At 40.0% G+C, this 21032-nt stretch overlaps 1 protein-coding gene across 1 annotated transcript in view; it reads left to right on the top strand.

Moving 5' to 3' along the window:
- Nucleotides 1-21032, top strand: part of LOC134666541 (neurogenic protein mastermind-like) — a 72425-nt gene that overhangs the window by 44302 nt on the left and 7091 nt on the right. The window contains exons 2-4 of the mRNA XM_063523735.1: nt 2776-2986; nt 11879-12637; nt 19095-19215. Of these exons, the coding sequence (XP_063379805.1) occupies nt 2776-2986; nt 11879-12637; nt 19095-19215 (1091 nt within the window). The remainder of the gene's footprint in view (nt 1-2775; nt 2987-11878; nt 12638-19094; nt 19216-21032) is intronic.

Below are 21032 nucleotides of genomic sequence, written 5' to 3'. Positions count from 1 at the left end.
GTAAACGGACAGTTGCCGGCGTTTTGCTATTTCATGATTATCGCGAAGTTATTCGATCATTCCCATGGTTTCCAATATGATTCTTGATGTGTCAATAATTGAATGAAGTTGAAATTAAAATTGAATCAATTTAATATATACTTACCCAATGTTGATAAAAAATATATGTAGGTCTAAATATCTATCTAAAATAACGTGTGGCAATGTGTACATATGTGGTTTACCTTTTTTTTTTTTGCGTCAGTGACATAGTGTAACGGGCGAGTGTTATCGAATGCGTTGTTTGCTAAGCGCGTCAAGCGCGGCCGGCTGGTCAATGAACCAAACAAAAACACAGACGACAAGTTTTTAGTGTTCCGAGGGCCCCGCGCGTGCCCTACGCTGGCAGGCTAGGAGTGGGAGAGTGACGGATGTTTTATCTGTTCATAAAACTTCACGAAACAAGATCATACGTCAAAATTAGGTGCACGGAGCCACGCGCGTCCCCGCGTAGATAAAACAGTTCACGGACGGAATCGTTTTTTTATCCAAATAAAACCGGCCAAAAATGAATCACTTTCATTTCGTAGGTATCTATAGAATTTACACGTCCTATCAGTCTTCCATTGAACTATGTAAGAGTGCGAGAACCAGAATCACCACCACCAGTTTTTTTCGCTATCTATCTAGACATATATTATGAGTTATGACACTCTAGTTAATAATGTAAATCATGGAGTCCCCTGTATTATGTATCTAAAAAACCCCGATTTCGTCACTAACTCACTCACTCTTCCAAGTTCTTAGGGTAGGTACTTCCTGGAGTCCTAGAACTAGGATAACATCGCACTCACACGAGGCCCGCCACACATTCTAATCGTTATGTAACGCGCTCGCAGTTACCTAAATTATCGCCATAATGTACCTAACCCCTAGGCGGGAACTGATAGGCCAATCAAATTTGATCAAAGAAATGCGTTTTGGGGAATTAATTCCCTGCAAGGTGGAAATCGTTTTAATCCCTTCATTTGGTCCTAAATACGTGTTCGAGTTTGCTCAATCCCGGAAAAGGTGTGCATACATTTTGGGAGCCTTAGGAGATATTTTTTTCGTTGGATTGCCAAACCACTCGATGTAGACGAAATCCACCATCAATTATAAAGGCACTGCCATTAAGGTTTGGTGGATCCGACACTGGATAAAAGGAATTTTCGGATTTCTAATATTATAATACCAAAAATAATGAAAATCAAAATGGCGGCCATTTTTACAATCTTTGAGAAATCTACGAATTCATATTACCTAGGTAGATCCTCAGACATAATTTTTTATCATGAGTAGAACATATTTTCCGATTAAAAACGGCGGCCATTTTTACAATCTTTGAGAAATCTACGAATTCATATTACCTAGGTAGATCCTCAGACATAATTTTTTATCATGGGTAGAACATATTTTCCGCCTGACGTACCGTTTTCCATTTAGGGGTCCCTTTGTTTCCCATAAAGTTTTAAGTCATAATGTATTGTTTGTCATATTATCGTTAGTCATAAAACTGAAACCGTTAACTTTTTAGGATTTTCAGGAAGGTTGTGCTGTAGATAGGTTGGGTTAGGTTAGGTTTGTTTTATGTCAATCCTGAAAAGTTACGCGTTTCTGAGAAAAACCTATTATGACTAACGAAAATTCGGACAAACAATACATTATGACTTAAAACTATTTGGGAAACAATAGAGACCCTTCGATTTACAATATAAAAAAAATTGACATATATTTGTTTATATTTATTTACTAATTAACTCCATTTCGATTTTATTTATCATTTTAGGTGTTTGCTGCTGTCAAAGAAAAAAAAAGTTAAAACTCAACTTCGTCTCGTTTTGTAATTTCGGCCGTTTTCTTTTCTTTTTAAAAAGAAACCTCATTAATTTATGTCCCTGTTGCATAAAATACGTACTATTTTGGGAAACTTTGCACAATCACTTTTATTTATTTGTTTTTTGTTATGGGTCGGTACGCATTTTTGTAAAGCCACTGAAAGCGAAAGTTAGGACAATACCCCAAAATTTTGGTATTGTAAGGATTTCGGATGGAGTTACAATTGTTTACCTCCTGGAGGTAGCTATATACCTACCTATTTAACTTATATAAACGATTGGACCGGTAGTGAAATACAATGAGCAAATAAATGGATTAGCTAGTAACGATTTTTGCGGTGCAGACGTAGTTCGCATTAACATTAGCTCAAGGTGACCGCTCGGCTGTCGCGGCTGACTGAGCATCGGTTAGAAATTACAGGCATTTATGTACTAGCGACTAGCGACATACTGGCGTTTTGGATTTTTATTTTACTCTAGTTACCCTTACAACAACACAACTTGTATATGTATAGGTAGATATATTACTATAGTCTAGGTAATTTCACCTTTACAATGTTGTCGACGTTGTCGTGATAGTCTTATAATATTTCTACCCGTACAACCAGCATCTAAAGTAGCGGATCAGATCAGACTACGCGTCAAAAGTGTCTTAAGTGTCTACTTTTTCTAATAGTAATAACTCAACAAAAAGAGTGCCCACTTGCTGTTGCCCCCAGTTTTATTTACAATTTTTTTTCTTTAGTGTTTCAACTGAATCGGTCCAGTATTTTCAGAGCAAATTGACTGTGACAAACAAATACGAGTACGGGTACGGCCACTGAGCCCTAAAACATACGAGTTTGAACTCAATTGTTCTATTTAGTATAGTGTGCCGCGCACATGAAAAAAAAAATCTAATTTGTTTATTTTTTTACAGACGAAGAATCGACGCATATCGTAGGCGACAGAACGAGTGCGTCCCTCGCTTTGACCAGTCTTTCACGGGCGCCTGCGAGCAGCAGAACCTCGAGACGAGCGCGCTGCAGAAGCGTTTCCTCGAGGGCAAGGCCAAGAGGCAGGCCAAGAAGAGCGACCGCAAGCCCGACCTGCCCGCCATCAGCGGGAACCTGCATAGTAGCGTGCATGTGGTATGTCGATTGTATAATGTAGATAGGCACAATCGCCTGCGCTCGCGGTGTTCCAGTTAAGAATAAATTGCCTTAACCCTTACTACCTGCAACCCTAGCAACCTGCAAGGCGTTCAAACGAGTATCGCTCTAAGGGTGAAACACCGCGAGCGCAGGCGACTGTACAACTATTGATACTAGGGTTGCCAGATCGAAAGGCGCTATTATCGGGAAAAAATATAATTTCTTCGGGATTTTGGGACTTAAGTCGGGAAAAAAAACATTCAAATTAAAGTAATTGTATTAAAAACAACGATATTTATTTTGCATTATTGGCACTACGCTCGACGGGGGTGGCTCGCTCGCTCGACGAAAGTTCGGAACTTGAAATTATTGGTTTATAACTTGAAGCTGTTTTTCGGGACAGTTTTCACTTTGTCGGGAATCGGGAACACGTGCTAAATATCGGGAATATTCCGCCAAATCCCGACCATCTGGCAACCTTAATTGATAAGTGGCCTGGCCTAATGTTGGTTGCGTGACACCTCGAGCTTCTCTAAGTTAACTATTCGTCATTGTCGTCCCCACATTTAATGCCAATCAGTTCAAATATCAATGATAGTGTGTGGTGTAGTGCAGCCTACTGTTATACAGATGCGTCTATGCCTTTCTTTCGCCCGTCTCGTACGGTCTTAATTTAATTCGATTATTATTTAGTTTCGCAATAGCTTCGGAGATCGAAGGGCCTACCGCGAACACTGAAGTTCGTAAATTGCGGTTCGTAAATCTTTCTCTTTTGCTCCAATTAAAACGTAATTAAATTAATAAAATATATGTCTTGGTTTCACTGATCTTACTGACTTATTTACTGATCAAAACCTGTTTCTGTATGTATTACACGATAAATAATTTATTAATTATGTCTTTAATTATAGGTACGAATTACTTGAATGGGTGACGTTCGCCGCCGCATTACTGCCGCGATTATGATCTTCAATCCGTCATTCATTTTATCAAGAAAATTGACAGATACAGCGCCCGCGTCGAAGGCCGCAGCAGTTACCTATTGTTCTCGAACTTTGTTCCCGGACATATTAATTTCCTATTTTGTCTGACGTGATACTTGTTTTGCATCGTACAAATAATTGCAAGCTTAACCCTGCTCTACCTGGCTATGTGTGATTATCTCTGACGTTCCGAGAATCTTTCCTCGTAAACAACTTCGCGTAGCGTAACTGAAAAGGCTTATGAGCAGTGGACGGAGAACATACACCGATTCTTTTGGTTGAGCATTGAACCACCGTTGACACATTCAACTGACAGTTCGTGAACCTTAAGTCAACGGGATACGGTCTATCAATGGCGAGTTAGGTAGGTGTTTTGTTGTTTGTATTGTTTGAGGTCTCGTGCGACACGTGCGCGGGCTACCTTAGTAATTAACAATGGCGCAGCGCAGCACGTGCCGCGTGCCGCGCGGCAGCGGGCGCGACCGCGGTCCCGCCCGGATGCGACAACGTCAATTGACTTGACCCCATGAGGCCACCCGTCCTGTTCGCATCCAATATGTAGTGCTAATGTAATTACAATTGCGTTAAGTCGATAAGAGTTGGTTTTGATTGAAGTTATTTGTTTAATTCATGAAAGTATAAAAAAATGTACCTACCATAACATTATAGAGGTACCCTAATCTCATTAAATAACTTCATACACCTACATGTCAGCAGTCGCCTATCTAATTGTAATTATTTAATTATTTCGGTTTGTAGTTCTAATTAGGTACTTACTCGTAAGGCAGTCAAGCCTGCTTCTGTTATTGAAAATAAATAAAAACTGTACTCGTACTTTGCAATAAGAAGGTGTGTTGAGGTAAGATGGGATGGATTGTTGGTGAGATGAACAGTGTTGCATTAGAAGATTTAGAAGCACCGTAAAACAAAACAAAATGTTTTTGTTGTATTATTTTATATATTAAAATCGTAACTCTTAATTATGTATTTAAGTCTTACCCTACCAGAGTACCTATGCACTGCATACTAGGCAGTGCGTTATGCAGTTAACAGGGGCACTTAATGAAATTGTACAAAAAAACAGGTTCATTTTACCCTTTTATCTTATCTTTATTTTATTTAAAGATGGGGTAAGACTTCGTCGAGTAAATGACGAAATTACCACCAGTGGAAAATTTGCACGTGGCAGACGACTTCGCACTTTAAGTGGGGATTGATCATTAAGGAACCAGGCACAACTAAATCCCAGTTGAAACAATGTTGATAGCACTAAAAATATTATATGTGATTCGGGATTACGGCGCACTTTCTGTCCCTGTTTCAACTTAACTGACTTTCTAAATGCTGCTCACTCGCTGTTACCCAATCATCACTACAATTCTTGTAATAGGTACTGCTACTTTTTTTTTAATCTACTGTTCAATTACCTAATTGATAGACTATTGCTAATGTGGCGAAATATTACCCGGTCACCGGAACCAGCAAGTGGCCCAATCGAATTTAGAGGCCCCGCTAAACGTTCAATAGTCGTTATTCAGTGAAACTCCAAAAAACGACATGGAATATCTATAACAGCGTCGCCTAATGAAATACGCACTCCCAGCCAGTGCGCAATTTGTCTAGAGTAATGGGCGATTAAAGCGCGTCTAGTATTTTATTTATACGGGTACGGTACACTCTGTACAGGGATCTAGTCAACGTATCGATTACACTCACTAGGTAGGGCCAAGGACTTGCGCGCACCACTTTCAGACGAGTATATAACATGTTAAAAGCTGTTCTAATGTGTACATGTACACATTAGAATGTTTCGGAATGTATCCAAAACGCAACAGTATGTACCGCTCGCCTTTACGCCCTATATATTAAGAATCAGTTTAAGAAATGTCAACAAGTTTATACTTTGTTTAACTAGGAACATGTCGCCGACTGTTTGTATAGGTATTATGCATCTCGCGGCGACTGCAACTTTACCCGGCGAAGGTCGGAATGCTTTTTCCTGACGCATGACTCGTCAATACCATCTTATCATCGCGTTATTGATATCTGTCGGCGCTACACGAATTTGTTCTAGCGAGTTGACACATTCACTGCCAAGAATACGTATGTGTGTTCATTTTGTACTGGAAAAGGGGCGCCTGGACCGAAAGTGTTAAGAGGTTATCAAAATTTCACTCTCTATCAATGTGATTATGAAAATATTTAGCTTAATAGAGGTAACTATTGAGTTACCCGTGCCTCTTAATATCCTATTTTTATGAAATACATAATTATAACGGAATAATTGAAACTCAAAATCCCATACAATCACGTCAAGCTATCGAATGAAACTAGGGGTGCTGGTATAAATATGACCTCCGACCGTCATTATTTACGAATCTGTAATTATACTAGGAGCGAGTTCACATTTTCGACTGATGGTTTTGCCAATAGACAGTTGTTTTAGAGTGGTAGTTGTCTGCGTACTTAGGGCCGGTCCGTGGGTTATGCAAACGTGAGCTGCGCGAGTTTCACAACCGAACGCCTCGCATTGTCTCGCGCCGCTCACCGCGACGACCTCCGCACCGTTTTCTGAATCTGCTCTCTGACACCATTTTATAAATCTTATTTCAGTACTTGCTCCTGGTATTTACTCGTAACTATGGCAAAAATGTAGATAAGGGTTATACATCTGTTTTGAAATCGAATCGAATATTCAGTCTGCTGTCGTGTCGGTGACTATGTTATACGCAACTGTTTTTTTAGTCAATATTCGCTGAAAGGCAATGAAACCGACCCAATACCACTAAGTTTTTAGCGTACCCGTAGGTACTCGTAACTATATGTATAGCAATTAAACTAGCTTTCAAGTAGCGTGCGCTCCATATAACGGCTCGATCTACCAGAGGCGAAGCTCTCCTATGTTTAATGTTTAATGTTTATTTGGGCACAAACGGTACAATAATGCTTACAGATATTAATATTATGCAACATATGAACCAGTGAAGTTGCCACCTCCTAGTACGCCTTTTGTTTTGTCTTATTTATGCTTATCCTTATAACATTTGTAGAACATAAGCCGTTGCCCCATGCCAGTTTTTCATCTTACACACATATGCCACGCCACAGGCCAGAAAATGACAAGCTATAAATTCAACTATGTAAATAAAAAAAACAGTACCTATAAACTCGATGATACATAGCAAAAGGTACATATCATACCGTTCCTTCCTGGCTAATGACATTAAAGACAATCGTCGGCATGCTTCTGTGCATCCGAAGACCCGAGCGTGCCCTGCTTTATTTAAACTTCTTTTCTTAGTTTGTTTACCATCAGTTGAATTTTAGCACATGATAATTAATTCTTTGATAATGATAAATAACGCAGGCAGCAAACTACCTCTTGCATTAATTTTATTACTAAAATTAGTATATACAATACATACTTAGGTACTTGATAACAATGTCCGGCAACGTAACGTAAACATAATTGTTATCGGTGCGGTACCTCCGTAACGTCCATAACCCAATTGCGTGATGTGATTTAAGGCAGACTATAAACTGTAAGTTTGTACAGTCGGCTACTAAATTGCATACACTAGCGCGCCAGCAGTAGCGCAAACCGGAGGTGGTGAGTTCGATTTCCGGCTCTTTCTTGAAACAGTTCGAAATTTCCCCTCCGGGATGGGTGAGATGGGTCGCTTATGTAATGGCTCCTGTACACGATGGGCCAACGCCGGCCACTCCAAGGGACGCAGACATGCGGTAGAATGAGATAGCAATATCACTTGCTCCCTCTAACGCATAATGCGTCCTTTGGAGTGGCCGGCGTTGGCCCATCGTAATAAAACCACTGGCTGCGCCAATTCTTGCCAAGAGCTGACATTGAACACTAAAAAAGGATGCAAGCGGTAAAGCGGTGAGATGAGGAATAAAGTGCTCAAACTTGACACTGTCTAAATTGTAGAAAATCACATTTGTTCGGTGAGAAGCCACCATTATTTTTTTTTATTTTACTATAAGTAAATTTCTAGCTACATCGATTCCGGACGACACGGGAAAGTCAGTATTAAATGGCGTGTATCTGTCTGTAGGGTGTCTGTGTCTTATTGAGCTGTGCATTTGGTATGTAAATCATCATCATTAGAACAGCTCGATGCTGTTCTACTTCTAATGACGCAGTCAAAGGATCGCCATAGGAGAAACTAGACGGCGACAAAATGCAGCCACACTATATAGATTTTGGGTTCGTTAGAAACGTCTGCAGGAGCATTTGACAAATGACGAGTACTTGTCACAACATTATAGTTAAGTTCTATATGTTATGTTGTTGACGGTTGACGTAGTGTTTGCAGTTCCAGAAGCGTTGCGAATATACCTATATGTGACGTCCCACGGTCAAAGGTACCTTATGGCGGGTATGGAGTTATGCATACCCCAGTAATCTACAATAAATAAGCTATCGATAACACAAAAGATCAACCTCCTATGTTGCGTAGTTACAGAGATATGATTTTTTGAAAATAATGTTGTGAAATGAGCAACTTTACGATAGAGAAGTTTTAAGTTTAGCCGCCTAAAAAACTATGTTCCTGAAGTAAGTTACATAGTTGACTACAAATAATAATACCTTATATATCTGAGATTTAAAAAATGTTGCGACTTGTTCTGTGATGCAAATAGAAACCTTTGATATCGACTGATTTATGTGTATACTAACCAGTCTCTTGAAAATAAAGTTTTATTTCATTTTCACGATTGATTGCAATGAGCTCTCAAGATTTAAATTTTATCTATTAGAAAACGACACTGAGAGACAGTTTAAGCAAAAAACAATACCGATTTAGAGGTGAAAATGTATTTTCTAAGTTTTTCATATAAAATCAGAAAATTGATTATTTTTACTTTTAATGAGACACACAATCAATTTTTCTGAGCACATATGAAAGAAATTCTGTCATTCAAATGAAATAAATCCTAAAACCCCAACTAAATACTATATTTAACCCCTTATGCCACTTTAAACTTACATAACAATAACAGTATTTGCTCCATACATTTACGAAAAGGTACCTTATGGAAATAAATCTAATAATACATCACTACAAAACATCAATCACATTGAAGTTTATCTTTTATGAATAGAAAATATTAATTTACATTAAACTGCCACAAATTTAATTAGTTCTTCGTCATAATAATCTTAAAAAAGACCAATAATTTGTATGTAATGAAAAGGTACCTTGTGGTTAAGTTACATGATGAGGCATGATGATGATGGAACAGGATAAACTAATAATATTTTGGGGTAAAGATGGTATAAATCGTCTATTTCTTATCAATAATATATTTTAGTTGCCATTGAAGACAAGCGGCATTGAGGTTCAATGACCTTAGATATTCCATAAGGTAATGCGTCGGGTATTGGCATTTTTCAGCAAACCAATGGCTGATTTATTGCATGCGACCAAACCAAATGAAGATTATTCTAGTTAAGAAAGACTTGACGAGAGTATCTTTGGTATAATAGCAGGCTACTTGGATTTGTAATGTCGGCCGATGTACGGTTATAATATTTGCTAGGCGCCCCAACCAGAACTGAAATTATCAAATTAGTTTTGCAGAATTCTAATACAGTTCTCTACCAAACTTCTTTTCCCGTATTGACTAGTTTTTTTGGTAATTTTCAACATTTTTTCCACAAGGTACCTTTTTACTAAACTCTGAGACGACATTACTAGGCTTATAACTAACTTATAACAAAAATAAAAACAGGTAAACAAACGTTACGCATTAAGGTTTTAGATCACACAATAAAAAAAAATTGAGCATTTTTTCACCTCTTTACAAAACATTTCATAACTCCGAAACTAGAAACCCTCATAAGGTACCTTTTCCCGTGGAACGTCACATATTTTATGTTGTGTATGTAGTTATATGTAGAATACGTACTCTTACAATGTGTGCGCACGTGATTAATCCGCCAAGGTCCCGCTGCAGAGTATTGTTTGCGGTTACTTAGGCCCACATGTAGCGCAGAGGTTGAAAGTACATTCCAGCACAACGACTCTCTACGTATTACTCATTTTAGTTTTGTACTTAAGTAGTTGCAAATGTTGTAACCTAACGTGCAATTCAAATTATTAATATAGATGTCGTAGTCAGATCGTATAATCCGCCGTATTACATTACGGCTAGCCGTTTTCAAAAACAGGGGCGTTTTGAAATGCGGCGGTTCGACGATTAGCCGGATTGTCATTGCGATACGTTCTTCAATAAGGCGGCCCACGTTTAGCCGCATCGTACATTGTAGAGTGACCAGTTCTTTCGGTCGCCTTCGTAACCGGAGTTTGACAATGTTTGCAATTTAATTTATTTCTACCATGGTCCCACCGCACTACATGTGTTTCTTTTCCAAAACATTTCCTTCACAACTTAAATAGACGGAGCCCCGCAAGCGGGGCTCCTATTTCTGGGCGGTTTGCCCTTCGGGCATCTGAAGTTACCTAACGAACCTAACCTAATTACCTACCTACGCTTTTTTCCCCAAAGTGTAATGTTTTCACGGACGTCTCACTTAATCAATAGGTAGGTAGGTTAGGTTCGTTAGGTAGCTTCAGATGCCCGAAGGGCAAACCGCTCAGAAATAGGAGCCCCGCGAAGCGGGGCTCCGTCTAGTTAAGTTGCGAAGGAAATTTTTTTTTTGAAAAGAAACAGTCCGACAAACTCCAGATTTGATGGACACCCCAGCGTTTGTCAGGCAGCGCCACGAGTGTTAAAAATGGGAACTAAAAACTGTCAAAGCGGCGGCTAATGACTCGCTGTATTACATTACGGCTAGCCGTGTTGAAGAACGTATGGCGCCGAATACATTCCGGCGGATTCTCATTCAGCCGCATTCAATACGGCTAATCGTTAAACCGCCGCATTTCAAAACGCCCCTGTTTTTGAAAACGGCTAGCCGTAATGTAATACGGCGGATTATACGATCCGACTGCGACATAGATACCATCTTGTAAAATACTACGCCTCGATGCTCCACCCTATAACCACCATTATACACTATTTTATACTACAACCGTTCATTTTTCTCCCTAGAACTCAATTTTTAATTTATATGGCATCCACGGCACCTTTCTTGTGTCTAAAAGCTATACTTACGGCCATTTGCACTAACCACAATAAACACACATCAACATCACTCACCGGGGCTATAACCGCGAAAATCGAAGTTCGCAAATTGCGGGCATTTTTTTCTGTCACTCTAATTACGCCTTCATTGGAGTAAAAGAGAAAGATCCCCGCAATTTGCGAATTTCGGTTTTCGCGGTAGCCCCTCAGTGAACCGTGTAACTGTCTAATTAGACTCGTGTGATTGTTTGCTATTGCCATCATCTCGTATGAAAAAAATGCGAAAGAAAAGCTAATTGAAATTATCTTGTTTTCTCTGGTGGAAAACGTTACTCACGCGTCAATGTATCACTTACAACGACACTGACTTGTGAAATCCAACATTCGTAGTCTGAAAGCGTTAAGTTTGATAGTGACGACACAAATCTTTAAATCATGCAATACCTATGTTCACTGGATAAAATTCTAGCATTTGTTTCAGTTACCTAAAGAACCCATTATTATAACGAACCATTTTTAAAACAACAATATATATAAATATAGCACGCTTTATTATTTTCCAATGGTTAGGATAATTCTGAGAAAATCTGTTCTTCATACAGCCGACTCGTATCGACTGCTGGTCTGATGATTTATTGTTAAATGTTGTGATATATATATTAAATTCTTATATAATATGAATCTTATACGTGGAATTTCAAGATTATTTTTTAAAATTGGCGGTAAATGTGGTGATAGACGGTACGTTTTGATAATTGGTGTAGAGCCTATTGTTAACACTGGTCTTTTGTTACAGCAACAAAAATTTGGTTGCGGCGATTACGAGCCGCCGGCGAAATTGCAATGCAGCGGTATCGGCGGCGCCGGCGAGGCGCTCACCAAGTTCTCGGTGGAGATAGTGCAGCAGCTCGAGTTCACCACCTCCGCCGCCGACTCGCAGCCGCAGCAAATCTCCACCAACGTGACGGTCAAGGCCCTCGCCAACGCCGTCAAGACGTCCAACTCGCCGCCCCCGCAGGCCCCGCCGCGCGTGCCCACGCCGCTCGACTGCGACCGCGAGTGCAAAGCCGAGTGCAAATCAGAAGTCGCCGAGGACGAATTCGTCGGCCTAGACGAATGCGCTGCCGCGTTAGAGCGCGATGCCGCGTCCGCGTTCCCCGGGCTGGCCGAGCTGATCGGGGAAGACGACGGCGACGATACTTTCGAAGATCTCATTACTGAAATTGCCGAGTATCCGGAGTTTATGAAAGATTTCGATCTGGACGGGAGCAGATTCAACGGGCTAGGCAGCATGGAACCTCCGGAAGGCGAGCCCGCGCCGCGGTACGGTGGCACGAGCGGCGAGATGTCGCCCGCCGCGCAGACTCTAAAGCACATGGCGGAGCAGCACCAGCAGGCGGCGGGCGGCGACTGGCGCTACCGCGGGTACAGCGCGGGCGGCGGCCCGAGCGCCGGCCCCGGCCCCGGCGGCTACCGCCCGCGGCCCTCGCTCGACCACCTGCACATGTCTCAGCATCAGCAGCTGCATCTCTCGCAACCTCATCATAATCTTCAGGTACGTAACAAATTACCTCGTCTTAATTTAACCACTATCATAGATAACAGTTGTATTCGTTGTAATTTATTCAACGTGCGAAAGTTTAGCGACTATGTTGCGAGACTTCAGACATTCCAGTTGTGACCTTCCACTAACTTTGCAACGCAACCGTGTCACTAATACAATTCATCACCTATTCTTAAAAGATGATGGGACGAAATGTACTCCTACTTTCTACTCAAACGGTGACTTACCCGGGCTATACATACTGGCACAACCAAGTAAATAAGTATGTATATATCTTTTCTACAGACAAACACAATGGCTTTCGCTTCAATTTGAAATGCAGATTAGCAATATGCACAATGACCGAGGAGTAACCGGCGAGAGCGGCCAATTGAAGCCAAATCACTCGGTTTTATAATATTATCGAACTGAATAGCATTCCAGTATTGTGAGCTCATTATGGCGTGTGCGAGACAAGAGAATTATGCCAATTGTTTAAAATAAGTACACCGGAAAACGTTTCAAAAGCGTGCCGCTTACGCGCCAAAATTTGTATCCCTTTTTGCGGTAGTAATTTGGCTGGACGTTGTTAATTTAGTATTAAACGGCTAATAAGAGTAATTTTGCACATGAACCCTGGTCCCTAGGTGGTTAAAGTAATTGGAAGTCTTCTTTATTGGGTATTTCGTGACGTGAAAGGACATAAAAAACATGGGAGTCTGGTGTGGTATCGACCGGGCAGGCGGTGCGCGCGCCACGGCGCGAGGCGCGAGGCAGGCTCCCGCCGTGCCGCCGCCCTAAGCAAGTAAGCACCGTTTCTCTGATACGATGAACCTAAGGATGATATATTTTTAACTCTTTATTATTATTTAACATTTTATAAACATTTTTTTTACAAATACAGAAGTTAATTCGCACCTTTGCATTAATAATACCTGTAACATTCCAACTGGTGCATTATATTTGGATTTGGATGCTAAATGTAACGCAATAAGAACCAAATTAATCTTAGCAGGTAAACTTACTCGTAGCTAAGCAGATTACATTTCAGCTATAACCATTTTAATTATAAATCAATTTGATTGCCAGTGCAACGCGTTCTTTTTAGACATCGTCCTAATTGACTCACAATCCTACGCAATCTTCCATCACGCGACTATGACTGTACAGTGTATAGGTACTATGTTTGCCATAGTGGCGTATGCACGCTTATGTATACTATACAATTATACATATATTGTACATGATCTCGCGATGCTTCGCGTGCATTAATTAGGGCACTACGGAGATTAGTGTATTTAATCCCGCCGTAGTCGTATATAATTAAAACAATTTGAATTTTAATATATATACTTTCATTAATATCACCAGCTTGGGATCACTTAATTGAGCTTTAATTTAATGTAATTTAATTTAATGTAGTGTTAATTTTTAATTTTAAGCTTATGTTCAACACAATAATTTTATTGTTATGAATAAATAAAGAATAGAATGAGACGAAATCGCGTGGTTTGATTGTACAGTCGTAGAGAATTGACAACCGCTGTATAACATTCGCTTAATATATAAGTATACCTACATATCATTTGAGTAGGTATGATGTATTTTATTTTCGTATTTACTTTGTATGCTTTCGGATAAAACAGGTAAATAACAATTGGAAATAACACAAAGTGATAATATTTGTCAGAGAAAATACCATTTTTAGGGTTCCGTACCCAACCCAAAGAGTAAAACGGGACCCTATTACTAAAACTCTGCTGTCCGTCCGTCTGTCACCAGGCTGTATCTCACGAACCGTGATAGCTAGACAGTTGAAATTTTCACAGATGATGTATTTCTGTTGCCCCTATAACAACAAATACTAAAAACAGAATAAAATAAAGATTTAAGTGGGGCTCCCATACAACAAACGTGATTTTTGACCGAAGTTAAGCCACGTCGGGCGAGATCAGTACTTGGATGGGTGACCGTTTTTTTTTGCATTTTTTTTGCATTATTTCGGAACCCTTCGTGCGCGAGTCCGACTCGCACTTGCCCGGTTTTTTTTAATGCATATGTTTTCAGTTGCGAAACTCTTGATAAAATTTGCAACATTGTCGTTGAATTGCGATTCGCGCACAATAAAACACCAGCAGGTGTAATTGTTATTGTACAGTTGCGTATATACAATGTTCTGTTTGTGGGCGCGCAGATGTGTGGCGCCCACATGTTTGCCTTTCGAGCCCCTTCCGACCTAAGTTCAAGTTCCATTACCATTGTCCTATTTATGACCAATACCACTTCAGAAAACAGTTTATATAAGTATATGTAGTAACACTTATTTTACCAGAGTGCATCATATAACAATTAACATTAATAAAATCTCATTTTCCGAAAAAACTATCCAAAACATGTTCTTCCCATGTACCCTTAAACTGTAAAGTAAGTATACCATTTCAAACAAAAAAATATTTTTTCCAAATTGGTCCAACCGTCTTCGAGAAATCGCGGAAGATACATAATAAAAAAAACAGAGAAAACAAATAAAAATGTAAAGCTAATTTTAAGTTTGCCGCGCTAAGCGTCAAGTCTATCGTAACTTTTAAAGTATAGTTTCGATAGTATAGTTGCTACACAAAAGGCAGCTTTGACGTTAGTATTGTAGCATCGAATCGGATTAATGTTAGTTATGTGGTGTGTTCCTCTCGGCTCGGCATGTGCGTAGAGAACACGTGTGCAATGCAGGAAGCAATTGGGCCGCGAGTACGCACTTTTTGTTCCAGCTCGACTCTCCTAGTGTCATCGCGCTGTCTCCCCGCCGCGTCGGAGCTCGGCTTTATCTCGTCTCTCGAACTCGCGACACTTTTACAGGGTTATTTAACATTAAACACAAATGGTTCGACAATCTTATTTGAATATCATATTTATAAATATTTTCAATATGATATTCAAATAGTCAAACCGTCGTGCATGCTGATTGCTGACTTATTAGTAAAAAATAGAGAGTTAATATTTGCCTACAGTTACAATTAGTATTATGCTATATATAGGGGAGGTAGGGAACCATTTGGTAGTCGGGAGGCGCGGGCACCCCCTTGTAATATTGGCTGAAGCGCAAAGTTCAATATCCAGGGTTGGCCACGTATGTAGAGTTCCATAATTAGTATTATGCTATATATAGGGGAGGTAGGGAACCATTGGGTAGTCGGGAGGCTCGGGCACCCCCTTGTAATATTGGCTGAAGCGCAAAGTTCAATATCCAGGGTTGGCCACGTATGTAGAGTTCCAGGGTTCTAACTTCTAAGTAGTGCTGGGGCGTTGGCATTCTCGGTCCTCGCGTAGGCGTAGCTCGATACACGTGGGCACGTCCCCAGCCTAAAGGTTCAAACAATATAAAAATACACTTTACAATTCATTTTTTTACAATTTCCGCCGACTTTAAACGGGTCCTAATTTTTAAAATCTTATCATTTTTAGGGTTTCGTACCCGAAGTGTGACAAAAACATTTTTTCGGGAGTTAAAAAACATTTTTATGGGACCTAAAGACATACTTTTCCGTTATTTAATTTAGGTAGGTATGTGCGGGTATAGCGGTGCTCAATGCCAGTTGCCATGCAAGACGTCCTAAACCGTGGCCTTGTGACTAGTCGATGCAGCGGTAGCCTTGATACACCCATGCCAGACCTAGAGGGTACACCCATTCGGACGATTCGATTTATTTTTGCTACGGTAAATGCACAAAATAGGGTAATGAAATTGTTCCAAGCAATCGCGTTCATCATACGTCGCGTTTATGCGTGGGCGAGAGACGCCTTGACGGCGATCGATTTCTCACATTGGAAATTGCGATAGTCTTAAATTTTTCTCCAAAAAACCTCTCCTTTTATAATCACCCTGTGACCAAAAAAGCTCCCGCAATAGCCAGTTATAAATAGGCTCAGTAAATGAACACGGTACGTTAGTCAGTTAACAAGGTCTGCATCAGTTCGCGTTCAAATGTCATGGGCGGGCGGCACCCGAGGGCGGTCGATTTCCTGCGAGACCCCATCCTACCGCGTCGACCTTATCGTCTCTAGGTATTCGTATCTATTTTTATTTAAAGCCATATCAATACCAATAGGTTACCTATTAGTTATTGAAATGGATACTACATTAAATAAAAGAGGTAATGCAACGTTTAAATTATTCCTCAAGTTATATTACTGGTAATTACAAAAATCAGATGGGGCGTCAAAGCATAAAGACCGTGCGTTTTTTAAGTCGGCAACATGTCAGCGATTTTATGCCTCCAGGCATCCATCCCGGCATTTTCATCCTTATATGTATATCGATTTCTTTGTCCTACCGGTTTGAAGGAAGGACACTATCTGGCTTTGGTTTAGGATATTAGTAGACTTATTGCAAAACATACCCACTTACATTCGAATATTAAACATGCAAATTTAACGAAATGTCCTTATACATCATTAACTTTAACTTAGTCTTCGAATATCAATTAAACATAATGTAAATTCAATGGCACTGTGTCGTAAAATGATCGTCTTTACATACTTATTAGGAAGCGGACCGGTTTCTTTCGTTTCACACGGGAGCGATCCTTACCTGCCGAGTGATTGCAATCCTCGGGTCATTTGAAGCGATGTGTGATCAGATAAGGTGCCGTTAGGTTGTCTGGCTTCACAATGCTCCGCCTCGACATAGAGCGCGCGTCACAAAAATCGCGGGTGCGGGAGCGGGGCGGAGCGCCGGAACAGGTTTCTCGTGTCGCTGGGCGCTTCACCGCCTCGCCTGTCGACGGCGACCCAATCTGTCACACCTGTGATCTACAATCCATAATCCATCTATATTTTAACGCATAATTATGCATTACTCCATTCATTTGACAAAAACATTTTCTGTATAATGTAAGAGGCTGAATATTTCTCCATTGTTGCAATGTAACTAACATTACAATTACAAAAACAACAACACATAAATATAAATATATTGTAATATTATTTACAATTTGTTAATTAACTATTACTAACATTTTATTGTAGTTACGTCACTATCTATGGCGGAATTTATTCGTCGATTCATCGCTATCTCCTACGTCTGTTATCAATGTACGAGGTAAAGATAATGTATGTATGTAATGGTAAACTTTGGAATTATTATCCGTTTAGGTGTTTAATGTTTGTAGGTAGGGTGATTGATATTTGATACAATAAAATTGTGTTAGGTCAGGGAATTTGACAAATATCGTTAATATATGTATGATTATGTAGTTTGCTTAAAAGAAAGAAGGTAATAAAGCACTTAAAGAAATATATAAACTATGGTAAACCGTAAAGCAATTAGTATTTATTACACACACAGGTATACGACGACCACAAAATGATAATATTCGAAAACCGGCTTTTGTTAGAAATTTAATTTAATATGGGGTATTTTTATGTATGCGTTAATCGTGTAGGTACTCGTACTTATATAAATACGTCATCAAAAATATCAGTGCTAATCGTGGTAATGGTGCTTAAATATGAAAATAGCCTTGAAAAATAGCCGTATTCCGTCTGAACTAAAATGCCTTTTTTAGCTCTGATGCATCTCATTGCGACTGTATATATCTTAATCAATGTACCCACCATAACCCCTAAACTTGTACATTTAACTAAACGGGAAAATGTGGCCACCAATTTGCCGTTTAGTTGATAAAGCAAAAAATAAGTCAAATTAAACTACATATGTGACAAAGACTGTTGGGGAATCAGTAGGACAACACCTGATTTATACAGAAATCATTGGTTTATTAGAAAACACAATTCCCCCAATGAGTGCGCCACTGGATGACGGGACTGGACCGTCGACGCAGTCTTATTTTAAAGATACCGATTGTTCATTTTGTTTTGAGAGTATTTCGTGAACTGTGTTGTCTGACACTTTAAACTCTCGCGTTTTGTACACATATTCAATTACACAAACGGGTCTACCGCGATATAATTTCATTGTTTCATTGTTGTTGTAATTTCATTGTTTGTCGAACATTTTTATAAACTAATTTCGGGTAGTTTAGTGTTGTTTTATTAATATCTCCGTTGACATTTGTTGGGACGTCAGTCTTTCCGTGACCACAGCTGGTGCAACTCAGCTGAAACGTCGGAATTAAAGGTAAAAACAATGAAATTATATCGCGGTAGACCCGTTTGTGTAATTGAATATGTGTTGTCTGAATTAAATGTTTTTAAATACTCGCGCGGAGGATGTTCCTTTAACCCAATGGATCAGTCTTTCTCTATGTGAAACAAAACATTTTTTTTTCATTAGTATAACTATCACCAGTTTCAGGAACATTTGAAGCCAACTCGGTGTAAAACATTTTTTGATACCTAACTGAAAGCGCTATACATGTGGGTAATAGCATGTCAGTATCGTTTGCCGACTTGCGCTGAGCAGTTGAGGGTATAAGTGCCCGATTGCCCATTTAATAATGTGTTTTTGTGTCAGGTGTCCGCGGCTCAGCACATGCAGGTGAGCGGCGCGGGCAGCGGGCACGTGTCCGTTGCGGCGCAGCAGGGCATGTACGCCAACTTCCAACACCAACAACCCACCTCGCAGCACCACCAAGGTAAGCAGTGTAAGCACATACCATCGGTCATACTGTTAACTGTACATCGGTGGACCTTATGCCTTTTGTAATAAGACAAGTTAATATAAATAATTATGTATGACACACAAAATGCCTTTGAAAGTGATCGCCGGTATTGGCACGCAGCTCGGGCATCTCGCTCTCACTAGTCTCACTGCAGCGTTGTTAGTTTAATAATAAAAGTAATATTCATTTCAATGAAATGCTGAACTGATGACTCAATTCCGGACCGAGGAATGGAATGTACGCTTACACACCTACCTAGAGTTACATAGTTAGGTCGCGAGATAACTCGTCTACCTACTTTGTAACCGTCTCATCTTTCTTGTAAAATTAAAAACAAAAATATGCAAAAACAAATATATTGTGTGGTTGGTTTGTTTTTATAACAGACACTTTGTCAGTGCAATAGCTCGCATGTTGCTATATGCGTCTGTTGCTAGGGTGTTCGTATACAAGCCTTAGAAACGAGGAGTAAAGGATGACTCACGTTAGACCGGGCCGTGTCCGGGCCGGAGCTTCCGGGGCTTACTTTTCTATGACATAATAGGTGATCACGTGATGCTTTCCATAGAAAACCATGCGCCGTAGCTCCGCGAACGTAGCTCCGGCCCGGACACGGCCCGGTCTAACGTGAGTCATTCTTTAAGGGCGAACGCGTGTAACCGATAGCACAATTATATATAATTAGATATTGGAGACTGAAGATACTTTTCATAGGAGACTGAAGACTCGAGATCTTTAACAACGACGTGTAAAAATGTTATTATTATAATGGTTTGCATGCGAATGGCGCACGCTTAGCAATGGATGTATCAAGCCAGGAGTCGTTAAGCGCAGCTTATACATAAGTGTACAGCGCAGAGTGTGCAGCGCCCGAGGTTGACGATCTGCGAGAATGCGCCAACCGCCGCATCGCACCAAGCGAGCAGTGATATAGATTGACGCATCTGCTGCATTCGATAAAACCACTTCAGATTGAGAACGACCAAATCGTAGCTCGAGTATTAGATTAATGTGACAGAACGTTTTCGTTAAGATGAACGAAACTTGCCGATTAAATTGGTTTGACTATTAACTGGGACTAACACAATGTGATTTTCATTGAACTACTACATGTTGTATTTATTTTGTCAGTGATATTTTTATGATGATACTAAATTGCAAGAGATTTAATATGGTAGATAACTAGATATGTTTCACGCGTAGCCTCATCCGCTACTATTGTTGCAGACTGTACCGCTGCAAGGACATGTGCCATTTAATTAATTAGTTCTATATTAATCTAGTTAGACTAATGGCGTTATTCATAAACGCGCTACAAGCCTCAAATAGCTATTAATTGAGGATTGAAGAGAAGAATTGTAAGAAAGGGACGTTCGAATTGGCTTGTACAACTTCTATGAAATAATCGTATAAATAACCCTTTCACTGCGTGGCCTATCAAAATCGCTGCAGACTTTTCTTGGTCCAACTCTAACTTGTCAAGGCTCGCGCTCCGTGCGTCACCTCGCGATCGCGCACGGAATGATGGAATGTACAATAGGTATTTCAAATAATCATTGTAAACAAAAAGTCTCGAACAATAACAAACAAACAAAATCCTAGTTAGTGCAAGCGCACTCGGAGTAATAACGACGTACCTGCAGTTTAGATTAGAGCAACTAAACGTTTACATTAGGCCAGATAATCTTCTGTAATTTAGTACGAAACAAGTAGTTTATTCTCTGCCTACCGTTGGCTGTCTGTGTGTAATCAAATCTTGCAAGTTAAATTTGATCCAATTCCCGGTTTCC

Source organism: Cydia fagiglandana, chromosome 8 (assembly GCF_963556715.1).
Source record: "Cydia fagiglandana chromosome 8, ilCydFagi1.1, whole genome shotgun sequence".
NCBI lineage: Eukaryota > Metazoa > Arthropoda > Insecta > Lepidoptera > Tortricidae > Cydia > Cydia fagiglandana.
Note: the sequence above shows the minus strand (reverse complement) of the source record. Positions and strands in the feature narration are given on the sequence as shown.